At 42.0% G+C, this 19431-nt stretch overlaps 1 protein-coding gene across 5 annotated transcripts in view; it reads left to right on the top strand.

Annotated features, from left to right (window-relative positions):
• The window catches only part of CNN1 (calponin 1), a 106411-nt gene that overhangs the window by 32816 nt on the left and 54164 nt on the right, over positions 1–19431 (top strand). For 4 of the 5 annotated variants that reach the window (XM_042448441.1, XM_042448440.1, XM_042448445.1 and 1 more), the window contains exons 6-7: positions 2602–2675; positions 3565–7208. The exons of the other annotated variant lie outside the window; for it this stretch is intronic. In XM_042448441.1, coding sequence (XP_042304375.1) covers positions 2602–2675; positions 3565–3856 — 366 coding nt within the window. In that variant the 3' untranslated portion in view covers positions 3857–7208. Of the gene's footprint in view, positions 1–2601; positions 2676–3564; positions 7209–19431 lie in introns of those variants that run through there. 5 annotated transcript variants of the gene reach the window in all.

Raw genomic sequence — 19431 nt, 5'->3', positions numbered from 1 at the left:
TTAAAGACTTCAAAGAATGAGAGTCTACCACCTTCCAAGGCAGTGTATTGCACTGTCAGACAGCTCTGAACAGTTAGACACCATAGTCTCCTTGCCCTATAAATACGATTTGACCAAGTTCAGTACAAGTAACACTGGCACTGCTGTAAGATTTGAAAGACAAAGTAGACTTGTAAGGCCATAGCCAAAAAAGCCAGCGTGGTTAATGATTTGAGTGCTGAGCTATGCCTTTGGAGATCAGGGTTTGAATCCCTACTTGGTCATTGATTGGGCAAGTCACTCTCTCAGCCTCAGAGGCAGGCAAAGGCAAACCTCTTCAGAACAGATCTTGCCAAGAAAATCCCATGATAGGTTTGCCTTAGGGTCACCGTAAGTTAGAACAACTTGAAGGCATCACACACCAACAAAAACCACAGCCTAGAGCTTGGAAATACTACTTTTCATATGACAATTTTTTTTTTTTGGAATACACATTACGTTTCCAACCATACTTGTTGGAGGATTTTGGGAATTTAAGTCCTATACTAATATGGAAACAAGTAATAGGAATTCAGCAGAGTTTATTCCCGAGTTAAATGTATATATATATTGGGGCTGTGAAAAAATTCTATGCTGTTACATTTGGAGGCAGATCTCACTAAATCAGGCTGAATAAAGCACTGGTCTACAAGTTTTCGGACTGCAAGTTTTAGCATCCCCTCCCGTTACTGTACTGGTCAAGACTGATTGGAGTTGTAGTGTGAAATTTGGAAGGCCACCTGCTTCCCACCTCTGTAATAAATTGAAGGGAACCTACTCATGAATAAGCACAGCTTGACACATCAGTTTGAAGGGCAGTACTGAACACCATTTCTCGACATCATCTTACCCTCAGTGTCTCCTTGCAGCTAAGGATTTCCCCACTCCATCCTGCTCCTGATTTCCTTATCCTTTCTGGCTCTGTTTCTTTTTTTCAGGCATTAACTCACTGCATCACTTGCGGTCACTCTCCTGTGCACAGACACACCTCACCTGCTCCCTCATGATAGTTGGCATCAGTCAGAGCAAGAATCCCACACCCCAGGCAAAAGAACTGTCTTCCGGCCTGGAAATATATCTGGAACTTGTTTGCAGAACTTGGAAAAGTTTCTTTTTGGAGTACAGCTCTTAGAAGCCTCTAGTCAGCTTGGGCACTGACTATGCCAACTGAGGGATTCTGAGAGTTGTAGTCCAAAACAAATAAACAAAAACCCACATCTTTTCCTAGCAGTGCTCATCTGGATGCAGTTTCATTCCAATGGGGCTAAAACTCTTCATGCCTTGCATCATAGTAGGGCTGTTGGAGAGAAAGAGAGGGGCACAAATAATTCATTGGTAAGACAAAACAAGTAAAAATAGGAATCAGTTGGGCCAGATTCTGTTTGTGTAATATTCAGGCATTTTAATATGCCTGTGTGCAGACTTTTGTCCCAGTTTTGGACAGAAAAGAGTGTTTTGCTATGTACGTTTACAGTTTTTTTAAAGATAGATGTGCTAGTCTGTATGAGGTGAAAAAAGTCCAGTATTGCTTTATTAGAACTAGTTAAGAAGCCAGAGAAGATTGCAAGCTTTCAGATTCTGCAGAACTCTTCCTAAAGCTGAATGGCACAACATGGTAGGGGAGCAGAGGGGAACTACCAGCCTGTAGGCCTAACCCTGCCAGTCAGCAGTCAGGTTCCCCACTTACCTCCTTCATAAAGCCCTGCCCCATCCCGGACCCCTGTCCCCAGACTAAGGAAGACAGTGACCCTGCTGCCTCTGACTGGAGATGGAGAGGATTCTTTGTCCCACTGTCTGATGGTTCTTCCCAGAGTTGGTTGAGTTAGGACTCAAGTCCAGGACTCAGCCAGCTTCAAGACTTGTCACTAGTGAACAGATCACTCCTCCACCCTCCTCCCTCCATGGAGAAAGATGAAGGGAAGCGATCCTTCTGCTTTTCACCCAGGGTGTCGAGTAATTGTGAGCAGGAAAACACAAACTACACATAAAGAGGGAAATGGGTTGTGGCTTGAGAAACAGAACCCTTTTCTCCTTTCCCTTTGAAATGTTTCATGGATGAAAAGTTCAGCTGATCAATAAAGCAAATAGTATTAGGGAAAGCCCTTTGTTGAAGCTCTTGTGGGGGAGAATGAAATAGTTCAGGATGGCCAAAAAGTGTGGGTGGCAGCTGTAGGTCTGGCTGTGTAGGTTCTCTGCTCCTTTGCTGTCTAACAATTCTCTGCTTTGCTTCCTTGTTGCGGGGAGATGGGAAGGTGGGGGGTTTCTGCTCAGTACTTTAGAGGCACGTAAATCTTCTGTCACTGGAAGGAGCAAAACAGCGGTGGTTGGGACTGATCCTTGTCAGTGGGACAGTGAAATATATTCTGGATTTCAGCCTGGGTTTTAAAAGAACTGTCTGAGGTGCTGGAACTGTTTGGAAATGAGCATCTTGGACAACTTCTTTAAAGTTCATACTACCACCCAGAGCACATTCACTTCTCCACTGATGAGGGAGGCCACCAGCCATGACTGAAACAAGACCTGTGTTACTGTCCTGAGTGCAGCAAACCTGGTAACTTAGGGCTTCCTTTTCTGTCTCAATAGAGTCGTGGGGTGCTGCCCTATTTTGCCAACTTCCGTCTTCTGTCAGAGCTCTCCACACCCTTTGTGAACCTACGGTGAGTTGTCTGAGGGGATTTGGCAAGGGATATGGGCTTGTGAGCTTGTCTGAGAACCCACATCAGTTACTTGGGGTGTGGTCCCTTATATCCTGTTTGCAGGCAGGGAAGTGCTGGGGATTTGGGGAAGAATAAGAAGCCCCCCTGAAAAATAAGAGCCAGCCTTGTCTGAAGTCCTTGGCACATTAATGGTGGGTCTGAACTGGAGAAAGGGCTTTCTGATTGGCTACTGTTTAGTTTTGGGTCAAGCGTTTCATTCAGTAGTTGCTCACAGGGCCCACTTTCCCCAACCCTGATTTAAATAGGCTCTGCCATCTCCACTACCAAATGGTTCTTAATGAGGAATACATAGGACACACTCTTGATTCCATGGCATCTGCCCAGTTCAAACCCAGCTTATGAAGAACTTCTGAAACTCTTCTGAGGCAGAACTGGGGAACCCACAGTCTATCCTATTTTATTGCTCCTAACATCTCCTGACTGCTCCCCAAATTGTCACTGCCCCTTGTTTCAGAGAACAGCCATGCTTCCAGAAGTGTAACTGTGCTTTAAAACAAGACATGTATACCAAACATGCGTTGGGTTTAGATATATGCAGCTCTCTAGTTACAGCTGCTGCTGCATTGCCTACATGAGGGGGTACAGCAGCCCCTTGTGGGTTCCAGAAATTGCCCCTAGATTGGTAGAATTACCCTGTTGCGCTTATCAACAGAAATCATAGATGATTTCATGTTGCTATGTGGGCCCTTATAACCTACTTGGGATCTATAAGTCAGTGTGGGTGACTTCTTTCCCATTTTCCCTTAGGGCACGGTTTTCTTGGGCCACCACCACCCCATATACAGGAAAGAACTATATATATTTGACTCTACTATTTTTCCTGCCCCAGATGGTTCCTAGATACAGCTGGCTGTCCCCGCTCCTCCTGGCTTGTCATGGCCAATGGCCTGGCCATGATGGTGGTATTCTTCATGGTGCGCATTGCCGTCATCCCCACCTATTACGCACAGGTGTACTTCTGGTATGGAACTCCTGAGTACGAGCGCCTGGGCTTGGGTGTACAGCTGGCCTGGATTGGGCCCAGCGTTGCGTTGGAAGTGCTCAATGTGGTTTGGATGTATCGCATCATCCGTGGCTTCTACCGAGCCTTCTGTCGAGCCAAGGCACACAAGGCATCATGAGGACAGACAGGAACATAAGAGCTTGAATATACCCTTCTAATTGCCTTAGAGGCCAGTATCCATAGGAACTACTACTGACTATTCCTTTGGGCCTGAAAATCCCAGAAGCACACAGCTGGAGCCTTTGATTTTTATTACATCCAAGTCTTTGCCATCCTGACCAGAATCAGCAGCTGAATACGAGAGAATAACCATCCATCCAAGTTTTGGAGATGAACATTCAGTGGTATATGGCATGGTTGGAGATGCATAGCTTCAAAGCATGTATGGCCCAGCAACATAGGACTTCCCTTTGGCACATACTGGGAGATACAGCTATATCAGTGGTCACCTGGTCATTGTGACTGAGCTGGAGCTGCTCAGATCTGTTGCAGGGCAGCTAGAATGGGACTTGAAATGGCTAAATAGGTGAAACTCCTGGCTTGTGTTTCATGTGACTGGACCTCAACCAGTTTCAGCTGTAAATCCATCAACTGGAACAGTGGTCCTTGTTGCCTCCTGGGTAAAAGGCCTTCTAGCTCTTTAAAAGGACTATTTTGGAAGAAAAGTAAGAAATCAGGGTGGCCATTTTGACAAATTGTCCAAGGATGTTTAAAAGACAAGGATGGAAAACAGGTGGATGAACAGAGGAGGATGCAGCTCAATGATGCATTGAATTGCCAGAGCTATCAAAGCCTTAGATTAGCGTGTTAGATCAGGAAGTAAACACTGCTGCATGTTTAAGGAACGGTGTGAAGTTATTGGTAGATGTATCCAAGGGGCTCAGCACCTTTCACAATAGCGGCACGGGTATTGAATGTCATTCTGGGAACTGAGTGGTTCTCATTCCAGCAACATTTCTCTCTAAAGGAAAACCATCATTTTTGCAGCACTCAGCATTTTGTTGTTCAGATGCAATTTCCTTGAACCTTAATGTCATGGGCTTCCCTATTCCTTTGTCATTTACTTAACTTGTCTTAATACATTGTTTTATTTATTATTTTTTTTAAAACCGTTTTAAAGAGCTGGAATACTTGCCCATTTTCATTCTGGGAATGCTCATGCATATCTCCCCTCCTTTTAAAATATAGTCCATTGAGTCTTGTATCTCCACGTCTCCAGCAGTCCTATACAAGGAACAGAAATAGGTCCAGCTGTTTCCTCCTGCAGCAAAGCTACTCCCCTTGGGCCATCGCAGGGGCAGTCTAATCCCTAAAGACAGTTCTGGGTACTTGGGGAAAATCAACCAATCTCTACCATTCATCTTCCCAGAGAAGTATGCTTGTTAGATTTCTCTCTCCACCCTATCCTACCTTGCCTCTTCTTGTTTCTTCATCTGCAGTAGTAGAGAAGTGGATCTCTTTTGTAAAGCCCAGAAACATAATTGAAATTTGCACATTTTTAAAGAAATTGCACATTTTTATTTTTTTTTAAATCCTATTTTCTGCTTAATGTGAATTTTTGAATGTGAAATTATGATGAATACATACATTAAGAATCACATTTTGAGTGTGAATCCATATTTCAGTTGTTTCAGATGTGCCAAGGGGTGAACCCAACTGAACACATGCAAAGAATTGTATTTTTATGCTTGTCATATTCTGAATGTTTTGACTGTCAGAAAAAAATGAAATCCCGCCATATCACTTGGCTATCAAATGCTAAATGCCATGAAATATGTCAACTAGCAAATGCTGTCCAATTGAAAATATTGATGTTAAATAGTGGACAAAAATGCCAGCTCTCATTAGAATGCAGTAACCTTAAGGCAGGACATAATGTTTACCTCCACCTGTTCAAGGCAAGATCTAGTAACTTATTAATAATTCACTGTAAAAGCCAATCTCCTCTTTTCCTGTGTTTGCAGGGTTTGTTGGTTTTACAGAAGTGTGAAAAGTTATATAATTTCAGCTAGGATTTTCTCATCTGAAATAAAAGACAGAATTAAGAACTGAGGTTACACCACCCCACACTAGCCTTTCTCAACCTTTTTACCCTGGAGGAACCCTTTAAATACTGTACAGGTCTCAGGAAACCCCTACATTAAAAAACGAATGCTCCAGAGACTATGAGATGGAGCCGTGGATGCAAACTACAGAAAAAGAGATTCCACTTCAACATTAGGAAGAACCTCCTCACAGTAAGAGCTGTTCAGTGGAACAGAGGCTGGATGGCCATCTGTCAAGAGTGCTTTGATTGTGAGTTCCTGCATGACAGGGGGGTTGGACTTAATAGCCCTTGAGGTCTTGTCCAACTACAAATGTTGCAGTAATGCTGCTGCTGATACTTTCCCTGTTCCCATTGCACCAGGCCAGTTGATATTCACTCAACCAGCCAAAAGGGGATGCTGGTTCAGGGCATACAGAGATTTAATGTAACTCTGTTTTCCAAAGGCATTATAACATGGCCCCAAATCATGGCTGTTCTAGCTCCATGCAGCACTACACATGTTCATGTGACTGTATAATGTGGATAGGTTTTGCTTCCTTTTGTCTCATTTGCCCCTATACCAGTCAAGTGTCCAGTGTCCCTGTTCCATTTTACAAAGAGAGAACTAAGGCAGAAGGACTTACCCAAGGGCACTATTAAGTAGTTGGCTGACAACAAAGTTGTGGATGCATTTGGCTCCCAACCCTGCTACATCCACAGGTGAATGTTTACTTTTTGGTAAATGTGACTCCCCCATCCCAATGTCAGACTGCCAAAGTTTGTTTCGAGTGGTGTTTTTCTGCTTAACAGTGTTGATTCTTCTCAGTAACTAAGGCCTCTAGCTATTCAATATTAAAACAGATTCTAATGTAGACAGCAAATCAGCTTATTATTATTTCACTAAGTTAAAATCCATGAAGAAATTCCACTTTATATGCCCCATTGAAAAAAGCTCCCATTCATTTCAGTGGAACTTTTAAGACGATCATGTTATATTTTCACTCTGGACCAAACGGACAGATACCAAACATACTGACAGCTGGTACTAAACATCTTAGGGCACGTTTGGATAAGTATTTATGCAATCTCAGTTTTATTTTTTAAATTCTTATAAAACCTACCTAGGATGCTGGGAGAGTAAAGTGTCATCTTTAAGAGAAACTGGTAGCGAGAGCTTTGCTCCTAAATCTCTGCCTTAAGAGGCTTTACCAAACATTCAGCATCAGACTAAAATTCTGAAAAGCACCTTTAATTTGTTAGTTGGATGCACCTGACAGAATACATTATTCCACCCTGAACAAGTAGAGGAAATTCTGTTTCTTATTTTCCTCTGCCTTTTAGAATCGTTTAATCCTTACCTAAGCAGTGTTTGTAATTTTCTAATTTCCATTTGTTAACTCAAATCAATGAGCATTAATATAATAAATAAGATTAATTTATTAAATTCTGTTATTCTGTCTTCAATCTTGTCTGTGGGCACACATCTGTGTATTGTATTTTGTGAATGTTTGCATTTCAGTCTGCTGTGTGGGCAGATATACTGACAGGGAAGCATGCATAAACCAAATATGGGCTGCTGAACCTTGAAAGTTTCTCCCCACTGAATGTCTTTACATTTTTTCTCTCTCTCTCTCAATTTTTCAACATATACCCGTAGTAATCAGCTGCAAATAGTGTACACACACAAATGAAAAGGAATCAGGTTTTGAAGGCAGTGTCCAGAACCCATGATGACAAGTGTGTTGCCAGGTGCCTTGTATGTAGATTCCTGGACCCACAGCATTTGGTGCTGTATGAGTTGGTATCAAAGTATTTGTATCCAAAGGATCAGAAATTAGTTAATCTGAGGTGGTACTGTGTGGATTTTAAAAACCATATGTAACAGGTCCAGCTTGGCCTCCTGTCCAGTTTAAAGTGTCAAATTCCTGGAAATTCCTGCAACTTCTTTAATAGTTGGGATGGAGGGGGAACAAATAGGCAAGAGAATGTAAACCCGACCTATATGGACTAAAGCAAATAAGAACAACTGTGATAGCTTCCCAACTGAAATGGGGGATTGCTTTTATCGGCTATTCTGGAGACAAAAGAATGTAAACCCATTTGATTTAGAAACTGTAGGTGGCTGCAACATGTATGGACTGAAGTAAATAAGAGCAAAAGTGATCACTTCACAACTGAAATGGGAAAGACATGCTCTCTTGCCATACTTGTTTTTGAAGAGGATAATAATACACAAAATTGGTAAATGGATTGCTTTTACTGTCTGTTCAGTAGGCGAGAGTAACCAACAAGTATTTTGAATGACAGAGAAAGCGGGGTGGGTGGGGGGCATTCATTAAAAAGACCTATGTTGACCTTCAGATAGGAGCTTCTCTAAACCAACCATTGAAATACACTGCAACTGGAGTGTGCACTTCCCACAAGAAAACTAGATGTTTGCAGTCCCACGAGCAGTTTGAAGATTGAGGCAAGAGTTTATTTCATGGCAGCAGCTCATAGAGGTGGAGGGGAAATTTTTACAGAGAACCAATGGATTTATACAAGTATAAGAACACAGGGAAGTAACTGACTTACTCTGAGCCAGACCAGCATTGTCAACTCTGACTAGCAGCAGCTCTGAAGGGTTCCAGACAGATGCTTCCTAATCCCTACTTGGGGATGCCAGGGATTGACCCATGGATGTTCTGCAAGCAAAACATGTGCTCTGCCAGTGCACTACAGTGGTGAGCTGAAGCAGCAAGGCAGTGGTGTTACCCCCAGTATGCAACCAGAGGAGCTGGTCCCTTCTATCCCTGATAGCCCTGTTTAAATACTTGAAGGGATGTCATATTGAGGAGGGAACAAGCTTGTTTTCTGCTGCTCCAGAAAACAGGACCTGGAACAATGGATGCAAGCTCCAGGAAAAGAGATTCCACTTCAACATTAGGAGGAACTTCCTGACAGTAAGGGCTGTTCAACAGTGTAACACTATTCCTCAGAGTGTAGTGGAGTCTCCTTCCTTGGAGGTCTTTAAACAGAGGCTAGATGGCCATCTGTTGGGGATGCTTTGATTGAAAGTTCCTGCATGGCAGAATGGGGTTGGACTGAATGGCCCTTGCTGTCTCTTCCAACTCTATGATTCTATGTTCCCGAATCCCAGTGTAGGGCTTTCAGCACAATTTATTGACTGCATTACAGATATTGCTTTGCTCATTGGCACTGTTCTGTTGTTGCCCAGACATCTTAATATTGCAAGCTGTCATTCACGGGAAGCCTCGGCACCCTGGAAAACCTCTCAGCGGCCACCCTCACCAGCACAAAGAAATGCAACAGCCATCCTGGAGATTAGCTTTCCTTGCATGGAAGGAAAGCCCAAAGAAATGGCTTCATTCATTGCCCGTGAGCCATGGATGCTACATAGTTTGAGGCAGTAGACATCAGCTAGGTGGCCCTGCCAAGTGGGATGCTTCAGTAGCGGCCCAGTAGCTGTCTTGTTCCCTTCCCTAGGAAGCAACACGCAACACACACACAGAGGCTGTGTTTACCAAGCTAGTGGGGCAGTGATGACATCAGCCCAACTGGCAGGGTTCTATAAATGGAAATGCTCATTCTTAGTAAAGATACAGCACTCGGCAGGGGGAGAAGAGGGCAAGCTCTGATTCAGCCGCCACGCATCCCAGCCTCACATCATCAGCAAAAATTAAGCTCCCAGAATCTCCCTTAGGAATTGAGGAGGCTATTTGTGCCAAACTACACAGTAAGCTTTGAGGGTTACCAGAGTTAACTATGTGGGTGCCACATTAAGGGCAAAATGCATGCCTAGGGAAGAACCCTCACTGAAACACAGTCCAAAATTTCACCTGTCTATTTACCATACTCCACTCCACCTGAAATAGTAACACTCTTTCCAAGTTTCTGGCAAAGTTTTTTGTGGGTTTTTCGGGCGATGAGGCCGTGTTCTAGAAGAGTTTATTCCCGAAGTTTTGCCAGCATCTGTGGCTGTCATCTTCAGAGAATTATCTGGCAAAACATCAGGAAGAAACTCTTTTCCAGGACACAGCCTCAGAGCCCAAAAACCCCACAAAAAACTATGGATGTCGGCCATGAAAGCCTTCAACTTCACATTTCTGACAAAGATTTGGACTTCTCTGGCTGATGAATCCTGCTTAGTGGAAAACTAAACTTGAGATTGCCTGAAAGCAAAATATACTTTGCTAGTTATTCTAATATTAAAACATATTTAAACTCCTCTACAGTTTAGAGAACCAGCATGGTGTAGTGGTTTGAGTGCTGGACTACGACTCTGTAGACCAGAGTTTGAATCCCCACTCAGCCACGGAAAACCACTTGGTGAACTTGGGCAAATCAACCTCAGAGGAAACAAAGGCAAACCAGCTCTGAACACATCTTGCCAAGGAAACCCTCTGATAGGTTTGCCATAAGTCTGAAATGACTTGAAGGCACATACATTCACACAGTATCTGTGAAGGAAAGCAAATAGGCCACCTCAAACTAAACTCAAAGGCTTGTATTTCAAGAATTACTGGGCAAGATCCACCTAAAGTCTTCTACTTAATCAGACCACTGGTCTATCCAGCCCATTTGAATTAATATTTACCTAAATGCAGTGATTCTTTCAGCTCTATAGCCTCAGGTTCTTTGAATGGAGAGGATGCAGACAGAAGATGGGGCTGTAATCTGCTCTGGCATATGGCCTATTGATTTCAGTGGAAGTTATTGTTACTTTCCTTTAAAGTTCTTTCACAGGGCAAAGCGGCCTTATGAAATTTGCCTGGTACATTACCATAATCTGGAAATTTCTCCCTGTCATGAATTTGCCATGTTAACAATGGCCATATAGTTTGGCTTCTGGATTATGCCTGATTCCTTTGTTTTACAACTTGTGTGCTCCCTAGGAAATTTATTTTGATTCATTTAGCCTTGTTATTTATTTTCTTTTTCTAGAAAAAGTTTTACCATCAGGATTACCAAAGAAACAGTTTTCTTAAACTGCCGCTAAGTTCAACGTTGAACTTTTTTTTTTTTGCTGTTATATTATTTTCCTCCCAGACATTTTATTTTAGAATAAAATACAGTGTGTTCATATGGACATAAGAATAGTGCCACGGGGGCATAGTGATGTTGCTTGAATTTAAAAAGTATCTCTACTTCTGTGTATCATTTCCCTTTCGAAACATCAATCCTATACATGTCAACTCGGAACTGAACTCCACTGAGTTTAATGGGATTTGTTCCCAGAAACGTGTATAAAGGAGCCCCAGTGCAATCCCATGGGAGTAAGCCTATTGACAGAGCCTGCATGGCATAGTGGTTTGAATGGTACACTAGGGCTCTGGAAGATTAGAGTAGGCATCCCCATTCAGTCATGAAAATCCGCTTTGGAAAAGTCCCACTCTCTTGCCCTTAGACTAAGGCAATGGCAAAACCTCACCTAAACAAACATTGCCAAGAAAATCCAATGGTAGGGTTGCCATAGGGCTGGCATAAGTTAGAAACTACTTTAAGGCACACAACAAGAACAAGAATAGCTTTGTTAGGTTGTTTAATTGTATTATAGTACTGCCAGTGTGGTGAATGGGTTTGAATGTTGGTCTATGACTGGAGACCAGGGTTTGATTCCCAGCTTGGCTATGAAACCCACTGGGTCACCTTGGGAAGGTCACTCACTCTCAGCATCAGGGAAAGGCAATGGAAAACCTCCTCTGAACAGATCTTGCCAAGAAAACCCCATGGTATGGCCTTAGGATTGCCGTATGTCAGGAGCAGCTTGAAGACACACAACAACACCTGTGTACGTAAAGGGGCAATTTAGCACACACCTGAGAAAGCCAGTGTAGTAGTTAGAGTGATGACCAGATACTTGGGAGATTAGGGTCCTTGTTCCCACTAAGCCATGAAACTCAATGGATTACCTTAGGTCAATCACTATCTCTCAGTTTGACCTACCTAAGAGGATTGTTGTGAGGATCAAAGTGGGGGGAAAGGAGAGCCATATACATTGCCTTGAGCTCATTGGGGAAGAGATCAGATATTAATACTTCCCGACAGTAAGAGCTGTTCAACAGTGGAACACTTTCCCTTGGAGTATGGTGGAGTCTCCTCCTTTGGAGGTTTATAAACAGAGGCTGGATGGCCATCTGCTGGGACACCCCCCCCCCCACGACACCCCTAGTTACTGCCCTGATTATAAGAATGACTTTAATGGTTTTATCACTTAATATAATAATAATAATAATAATAATAATAATAAAGTTTATTTATATTTTCTGCCTCTCCCAATGATCAAGGTGGGATTACATCAGTAAAAATGATACAATAATTCAAAATATGATCAATAAAATATTAATACTGAATTAACTGACATTCCTGTTAGTTCTCTAAAATAACAGTTCATCAATTCATCAATAGCCAACAATCATAGTCAGGAGTGGAGCAATCATCATAACTTTTTATATGGAGTCTGGTGGATAAGCCCGCCGGAAGAGATCTGTTTTGAGTTCCTTCTTAAAGGCCTCTAAGGTAGTGATAAGACAGATCTCTTCCGGTGGGCTTTTTAAGCTGTGTTGTTTTTATTTTGTTTCTACTTATCTTTGTTATGTTTGTAGGTTGTCCAGAGTGTTTAGACTTTGGTGGAAATGTGAGATAGAAATGGTACAAATAAATACTTTCTTTTAAAAAAAATGTTCTGCACCATCCTTGAGGTCAGGGTGCCCTCAGGGGCGAAGACATGCAGCATGTACATAGGGATCCCAGATCTCAGGGCCTGTCCTCTGTTCTCCACTCCTGGGGTAGCGGGGGAAAAAACTCAGATCAAAAGTGCTGTCTTGAAAAGCATAGATATATATATTTTCCTTATTTGTTAGACTTTTGATTTGAATGGAACACTCTGTGCAGTTGTGGTTGAGATTTAACACAACATGCTTAATGATACTATTAATGCATCTTGTAACATCGCCCTTGTAACAACACCCGGGCCCACCTCATGTTCACATCAGAAGAAATCATCCTTAGGTCTCAGGTTTTGACTCTGAAATCAGAAGGCCTTGGATAGTTGTTGACCTGGCTACATATATACCGTCGTGTTGTGGAGACTGGCTGGATGGCTCAGGAGGAAGAACCAGATGATTTCTACTGCTTCCCCTTGCATCTATCACCTGAATCAGTTGCACCACTCTGCCCAACAGTAGGTCCCACCCTGTGAAGAAAGCAGTACAGTATACTTCTGACTAGAAGAAGCTGGGGCAAGGCTTTACAGAAGGGCCACCTTCTCCATTGACTTATTGTGAACACAACATCATCTGGAAAGAGAATGATGGACTAGTTGAGACCATGATTAGATCCAGCAAGGCAATCTTACATTGCCATGGTCATACTGTAACTCTGAAATATCACCAAGCTATTACAGTTGCCTGACATATCCACGGATTCTTTATCCACAAATTTAAGCATCCGCAGTTTGAAAATATTCAGAAAATATATAAATTCCAAAAAGCAAAGCTTGATTTTGCCATTTTATACAAGGGGACACCATTTTACTATCCATTGTATTTAATAGGACTTGACCATCACATGTGAAAGAAGTATAGTAGGGAAAGGAAGGGAAAGTTAAATGAGAAAGAGTGTGAGGAGAGAGAATGAGATGAAGGATGGTTGTTAAACAGTAGAACTGTATTATATCAAATAAGAAGAGATATTATGAAAGAAACAATGTTGGTATGTATATAATTGATTAGAAGGATAATTGTTTAATGAAGTGTTAATTGCTTAGTATATGGAATTGATAAAGTTTTAGAAGGATAGGAAACTGTTCAATGAAGTGCTGATTGTTCAGTGTAATGGAAAAGGTAATATGGGGTGTGTTAAATGTAATGTCATATATCAATGTCTAATATTAATGTATTTTTGTTTGTTACATTTTATAATTGTTCAATAGACATATCAATTTTTTTAAAAAGGACTTGAACATCCATGGATTTTGGTATCCACTGGAGGCCCAGGAACCAAACCCCAAACCAAGGACACACTGTGTGAAGCTCCTTGCATCCTCACGTTCTTGTCATACACAGCTCACCCTTGCTATTTCCTTTGGTTCCTTCCATCTGTTCTCTTTGTAGAACTGGGCAAGTTCCTAGTTCAAAAGAGCCAACATAGGGAAGCCGCAAAGACTTCATATCCTTGCTATGCTGGAAGCAAAATCAGGGAGCAGGCTGAACCTAGCTCCGCACTTTCAAACGTCAGCTACACACTTTCTTTGTTTACGGACAGAGCCCACTTTTCAAACATTTTCTTTCCCCATTACAGCCTGATGAAAAAGTGTAGTGGGGTGAGTGGGTAGGTGAGCTGGGGGGACCCTGGGGAGTACACCTTGGTTCTCCTGCCCACAGGCGGGACACCCAGCAATGGGAATTTGTGGGAATTTAAATAATACTTCAGAGGCAGCTGCCCATTTCAGAGGGCTCAGGGCAAATGTCAGTACAATAGCGGCCTTGGCAGGACACTATGGTTCCTGGCAGCTGCCTGAAGGTCTTGCCAGCTGACCCTCTCTTGGTACAAAGAGACATGTGACACTGTCCAGTATGGCCTCTTTAGGAGACAAGCCCAGAAGACGTCACTGCTAGCGTGCTCTGTGAGAGAAACAGAAGAGGAGAAGGGGAAAGTGAGGCCTTATATCACCTAGGCTTGTGTATATCTGCATCAATAACCAAGGATAATAAATCAACAATAAAGCCAGTGTGGTTGGAGGCTTGAGTCTTGGCACCTCCCCGAGTTCCTATATTGGGAGAAAGGTGGGATATAAATAAATAAATACATAATAAAATAATTGGGCTAGAAATCCAGGAGACCAAGGTTTAAATCCCCACTCAGTCATGGAAACATTGGGTAAACTGGGCAAGTCACACTCTTTCAGACTAAGGGGAAGGCAATGGCAAAGTTCCTCTAAATACATTTTGCAAAAAAACAACAACCCAATGATGGGGTCTCTATAAGTCAGACTCAAATGGAAGGCATATAGCAACAATAGTTATACATTTGAGTTGTTTGTGCTTCTCTTAAAAGACCCTTCTTCTTGGCCTGTGTTTCTGTGGGTTATAACAAATAATTGTTGGGTGTGAATTTATTTATTTATTTATTTAATGGGATTTATATCCCGCCTTTCTCCCAAAATGGGATTCAAAGTGGCTATGAAGATGTCTGGTGTGCACAGCTGTTTCCCATGCTCAATAAACAATTCAGTTATTTTCATAGTCTGAGTGGTTAAACAAAATCCATTGCTAAAAGGACCACATTTTCTTCTTATTCAAATACTGCTTAAAATATGGTATTGGGAATTATAACTTGATTAATAATCATAAGAACTAAGTTAATTATATAGGCACCATATTCCCAGAACAACATAGGAATAAGAAAAGGAGGAAAACGTTTGCCACCCATTAATTATACTGAATGTATGGATTAGAAATTAAAGTTATATACCTGTTCAAGATAGACGTGAATGTTAACTCATATGAAGAAGAGGGAGGAACAATGCTTATAATTTTTAGCAGTACCGGTAGTTTATTCTATGGCAGAACCAAGACTGGTTTGTAATTCTTTTAACTAACTAATTAATTGGTAATTGCTCCTGCCAGAAAGAAGATGGCTAAGTATATGAAGTAGGATTTTATGCAAAGTAACTTCTTTGCCAAGGTCCCAAGGAGTTTTACTTTCCCTTTGGGCTGGAAGGCTGTCATGGCCAAGAATATCTGAACATTGAAGATAAACAGAGAAAGGCACAAGATACAACTGGCGCTAGTGTGGCATTCATTTCCAGTGCTCATCATTTGGATGAGCCCAGGAGCCAATGAGATCTGAAGGCAGGCAGGGCACAAAGTATGTACATAGGACCACTCAAGATGTTTTGTGGCCTGAAAGACAAGATAGTTCCCTCCATTAGAACTATGAAGTAACAAGTAAGAGAACACAATTAACTGGAATGAGTCGCCCACCTTTGGTAATGAGGGCATAATTATGTTACATTAGAGAGGGGGAATTTTTCAAATTTCAAGCCATTCTCTAGTTGCCGGATGTATTTTTTTCTAGAACGTAACTAATAGGAAATGTCATGAAAAGTATAACCAGTAATTATAACAAATTACTTTGTCTCCAATACTGCAACAAGCAAAGAAAACAAATTGCTTCTTAAAAAGGTGCTCAGAGGTGCTACACGATGTCTCTACATACTGATTCTACAGACTAACACGGCTATATCTTGAATTCTGCTTCTTAAAAAGTCACTTTTCAAGCTTCTAACCCCTCCACTATTCCACATGAATAAGTTTATCAGCCTCTGACCCCCTTCGCACATGCAACTGCATGTGCATGCGCATACCCACACACCCACACCACAGTAGCAACATGGTATGGTAGCACAAGTCTCCATATGTCCTTATATCTATTTGAAGGGGGTATAGGATGTTCTACTCATGATGTCAGGAATATATTTTAGTCTTTATTTTGCATGCGTGAATGGAGCAAATGGTCCATTTATCCAATTAAGGTACAATTATAGACATATTTAGCATGAATATGAAGTCAGACTTATACTCCATCTCAAAGCCAGTGAATTGGTTGTGATGCCTTATGAGCAGGAAGCAACATTTTCTTGTACGTCTGCTGTGAGGTAGATCACTTTTGTTCATTTTAGAATTAAATGGATTAACAATGAGAAACAGGGAGCTTCCTATGTTTTTGTTCATTACATCAAAAATTAACTTTAAAAAACCCTAAATAATAACAAACTAAGCAGCTTCTTTTTTGTGGCACCTTTAAGGGGAAAGGGTGTCACCATGATGCCACTTCCTGGAAGTGACGTCCGGATGCTGCATGGCGGCAACGTTATCATGGCGGCAGCCATGATGACACAGTGTGTATGGACTAGGGTTCTGAAGCGTGCAGTTGTTGCGTGCTCCGGAACCCTAGCACCATGCTGCTTTTGGCCCATGTGTGCTGAGCCTAACTAACTAGCCCAGACATGACAGAATAATAGAATAGCATGTTAGAGTTGGAAGAGGTCACAAGGGCCCACTTGTCCAACCCTCACCATGCAGAAATACACAACTACAGCACTCCTGAAAGAAGCCCATCCAGTCTGTTTAAAGATCTGCAAAGAAGGAGAATCCAGATTTTCCAAAGGCAGTCTATTCCACTGTCAAACACCTCTTAGCAGTAAATAGATTCTTAATGTTCAGGTGGAATCTCTTTTCTTGTAATTGGAATCTGTTGGTTTGGACTGTAATCTCTGGAGCAGCAGAAAACAAACTTTCTTCATCTTCTATATGACATCCAGATATTTAAAAATAGCTATGATGTCTCCTTCAGTCTTATCTTTTCAAGTCTAAACATACCCAACATGAACATCCTAAGTTGTTCCTCATAAGGCCTGGTTTCCAGACCTTTAATGATTCTGGTTGCCTTCCTCAAAACATGCTTCAGTTTGTCAATACCTTTTTTGAATGGTGGTACCCAGAACTGGACACATAATTCCAGATGAGACCTGACCAAAGCAAAATAGATTAGCACTACTGCTTCCTTTGATCTGGACAACATGCTCCTGTTGATTTAGCCTAGAATTGCATTGGCCTTTTTTTACCACCACATGACACTGTTAATTCATGTGGTTAGCTTTCTGAGCAGAGATTAAGTCATAAAAAATCCAAGTGGGGAAAAAAGAAGGAAAAGTTTTGTGTTGAGGCTAATCAAAAGCAACAAAAGGGAATACTCATACTTCATCTATCTAAGTGGGGGACACTTGTGGATTCCTAAAGAGAGAGTAATCCTAGTATTCCATAGACAACCACAGCTCCTTTAAATGACTAGTGTTACAGGGTTAGGATTGCAATTCTAATTTATCTTATTGTTAATTTAGGCCCTGTACAGACTGGCACTTTGCGCTGGTCTGGGGCCGAAATTAGGGTTTTATAGGGCTGAGCGTCCACATGTGTCCAGCCCTACAATCGGCATGCAGGCACCATGATTGCGCACACCCGTTCATACGGGACACACAACGATGATGTCCACGTGGTGATGTGCCCAAACAGCACCATGCCGTGCGGATGTCATTGTTATGCACGAGGGTACCAATGACACCTGGAGCCTGGCACAAAAAGAACTTGCCAGGAGCAGGTTCTTTTTAGGCCTTGTGGAGGCTGCAGCATTTGTCAGCTGCAGCCTCTATCTGGGGCAGAACGAGGTGGTGTCTCGCCGCCCCTTTCTGCCTGTCTGTATCCCCCCGAAGTTTAGGGCCTAAATACCCTTAACGCACCAGATCCTGTCAGATCCTAGAAGCTAAGGAGGGTTAGCGCTTGTTGGCACTTGGATGGGAGACTACCAATGAATACCAAGTGCTGTAGGCTATATTTCAGAGGAAGGAACTGGCAAAACTACCCAAAGTATTCATTACCTAAGAATATCCTATGAAATTAATGGAGTCTCCATAAGACTACAGACATTTTGAACACATACATACACATGCAATTATGTTTAAAACACTACAACTGCATTTAATCAGAGTGCCTTTAATTGATTATGATGGTAGGCAAAAGGTTGGCTGTTTCTGGACACATCCCAAAGGACATGACCAGCAAATTGCCTCAGTTTGGGCCAGGAGAGTGTCCTTTTTCCTCTCACACAACTGCTTTCAGTATTCATTCCTGGTGCTGTCCCAAGTCATTTTGCTGCCTACACTTCTTGCTGCTGCTGCTGTTGTTGTTGCTGTTGCTGTCTCTACTTATGATGACCCTGTTATGGGGTTTGGCTGGCAAGATTTGTACAGAGGGCTTTTACTGTTGTCTTCTTGTAAGGCTGAAAGAATGTAATGAGTTTCTGTGTCTGGTCACCCAAACTCCCAGTCCAACACTCAAAACACAACACCTCACTGGCTCCTACTCCCTCTGTTCCATGCATGGAACATGACTAAATTGGAAGTTGACCATTACTTCAACACCAGCAACAGAGCAGCATCCTTGACCCTACCCAGAGTAGCAGGCTACCTACCATGTATACTTGACTATAAGTCAACCTCATATATAAATCAAGGGAAGGTTTGGGGGCCAAAATTATGGATTTTGATATGACCCATGGATAACTTGAGGGTAAAGCCTAGGGGCATGTAACAAAGGTTGTGAAGAACAAAGGAAAATGATGCCAAAGTACTTACAAAATTCCTGCAGTCCTAACTATTTGTGTTCAAACAAGAGAGTAGAGGAGATCAGTGCTTCTAGGACAGATTACATTCTTGGCTTTCACTAGGGGATAGTTCCTTTTTTAAAAGAAGAGTTAAAATACAGTACCATATATTCTCAACTGTAAGTTGAGGAATTTATGCCCCAAAATTGCCCATAAAATCTTGGGTAGACTTATATAAGGGTCAATACATCAGTAGTGCTTAGAAAAGTCCTAAAGCAAGCAAGCCTGATGCCCAATCTCCATTGAACACCAATTCCTCCCCCCCTCCAGTCCCTTTTGTAAGCCTTGTTTCCTATAAGAAAAAAACTCCCCATTTGAAAGCACTTGCGTCTCTCTCTGTTCCATTTTTCCCTATTTATATTCACTTCTCTCTTGTTCCGTTTTGCAAGCCTTTGCTTTCTATTGGAAAAACCTCTCCATTTAAATCCACTTGCTTCTTTCTT

Source organism: Sceloporus undulatus, chromosome 2 (genome assembly GCF_019175285.1).
Source record: "Sceloporus undulatus isolate JIND9_A2432 ecotype Alabama chromosome 2, SceUnd_v1.1, whole genome shotgun sequence".
NCBI classification, from domain to species: domain Eukaryota; kingdom Metazoa; phylum Chordata; class Lepidosauria; order Squamata; family Phrynosomatidae; genus Sceloporus; species Sceloporus undulatus.
This window is presented reverse-complemented; position numbering and strand designations above follow the sequence as displayed.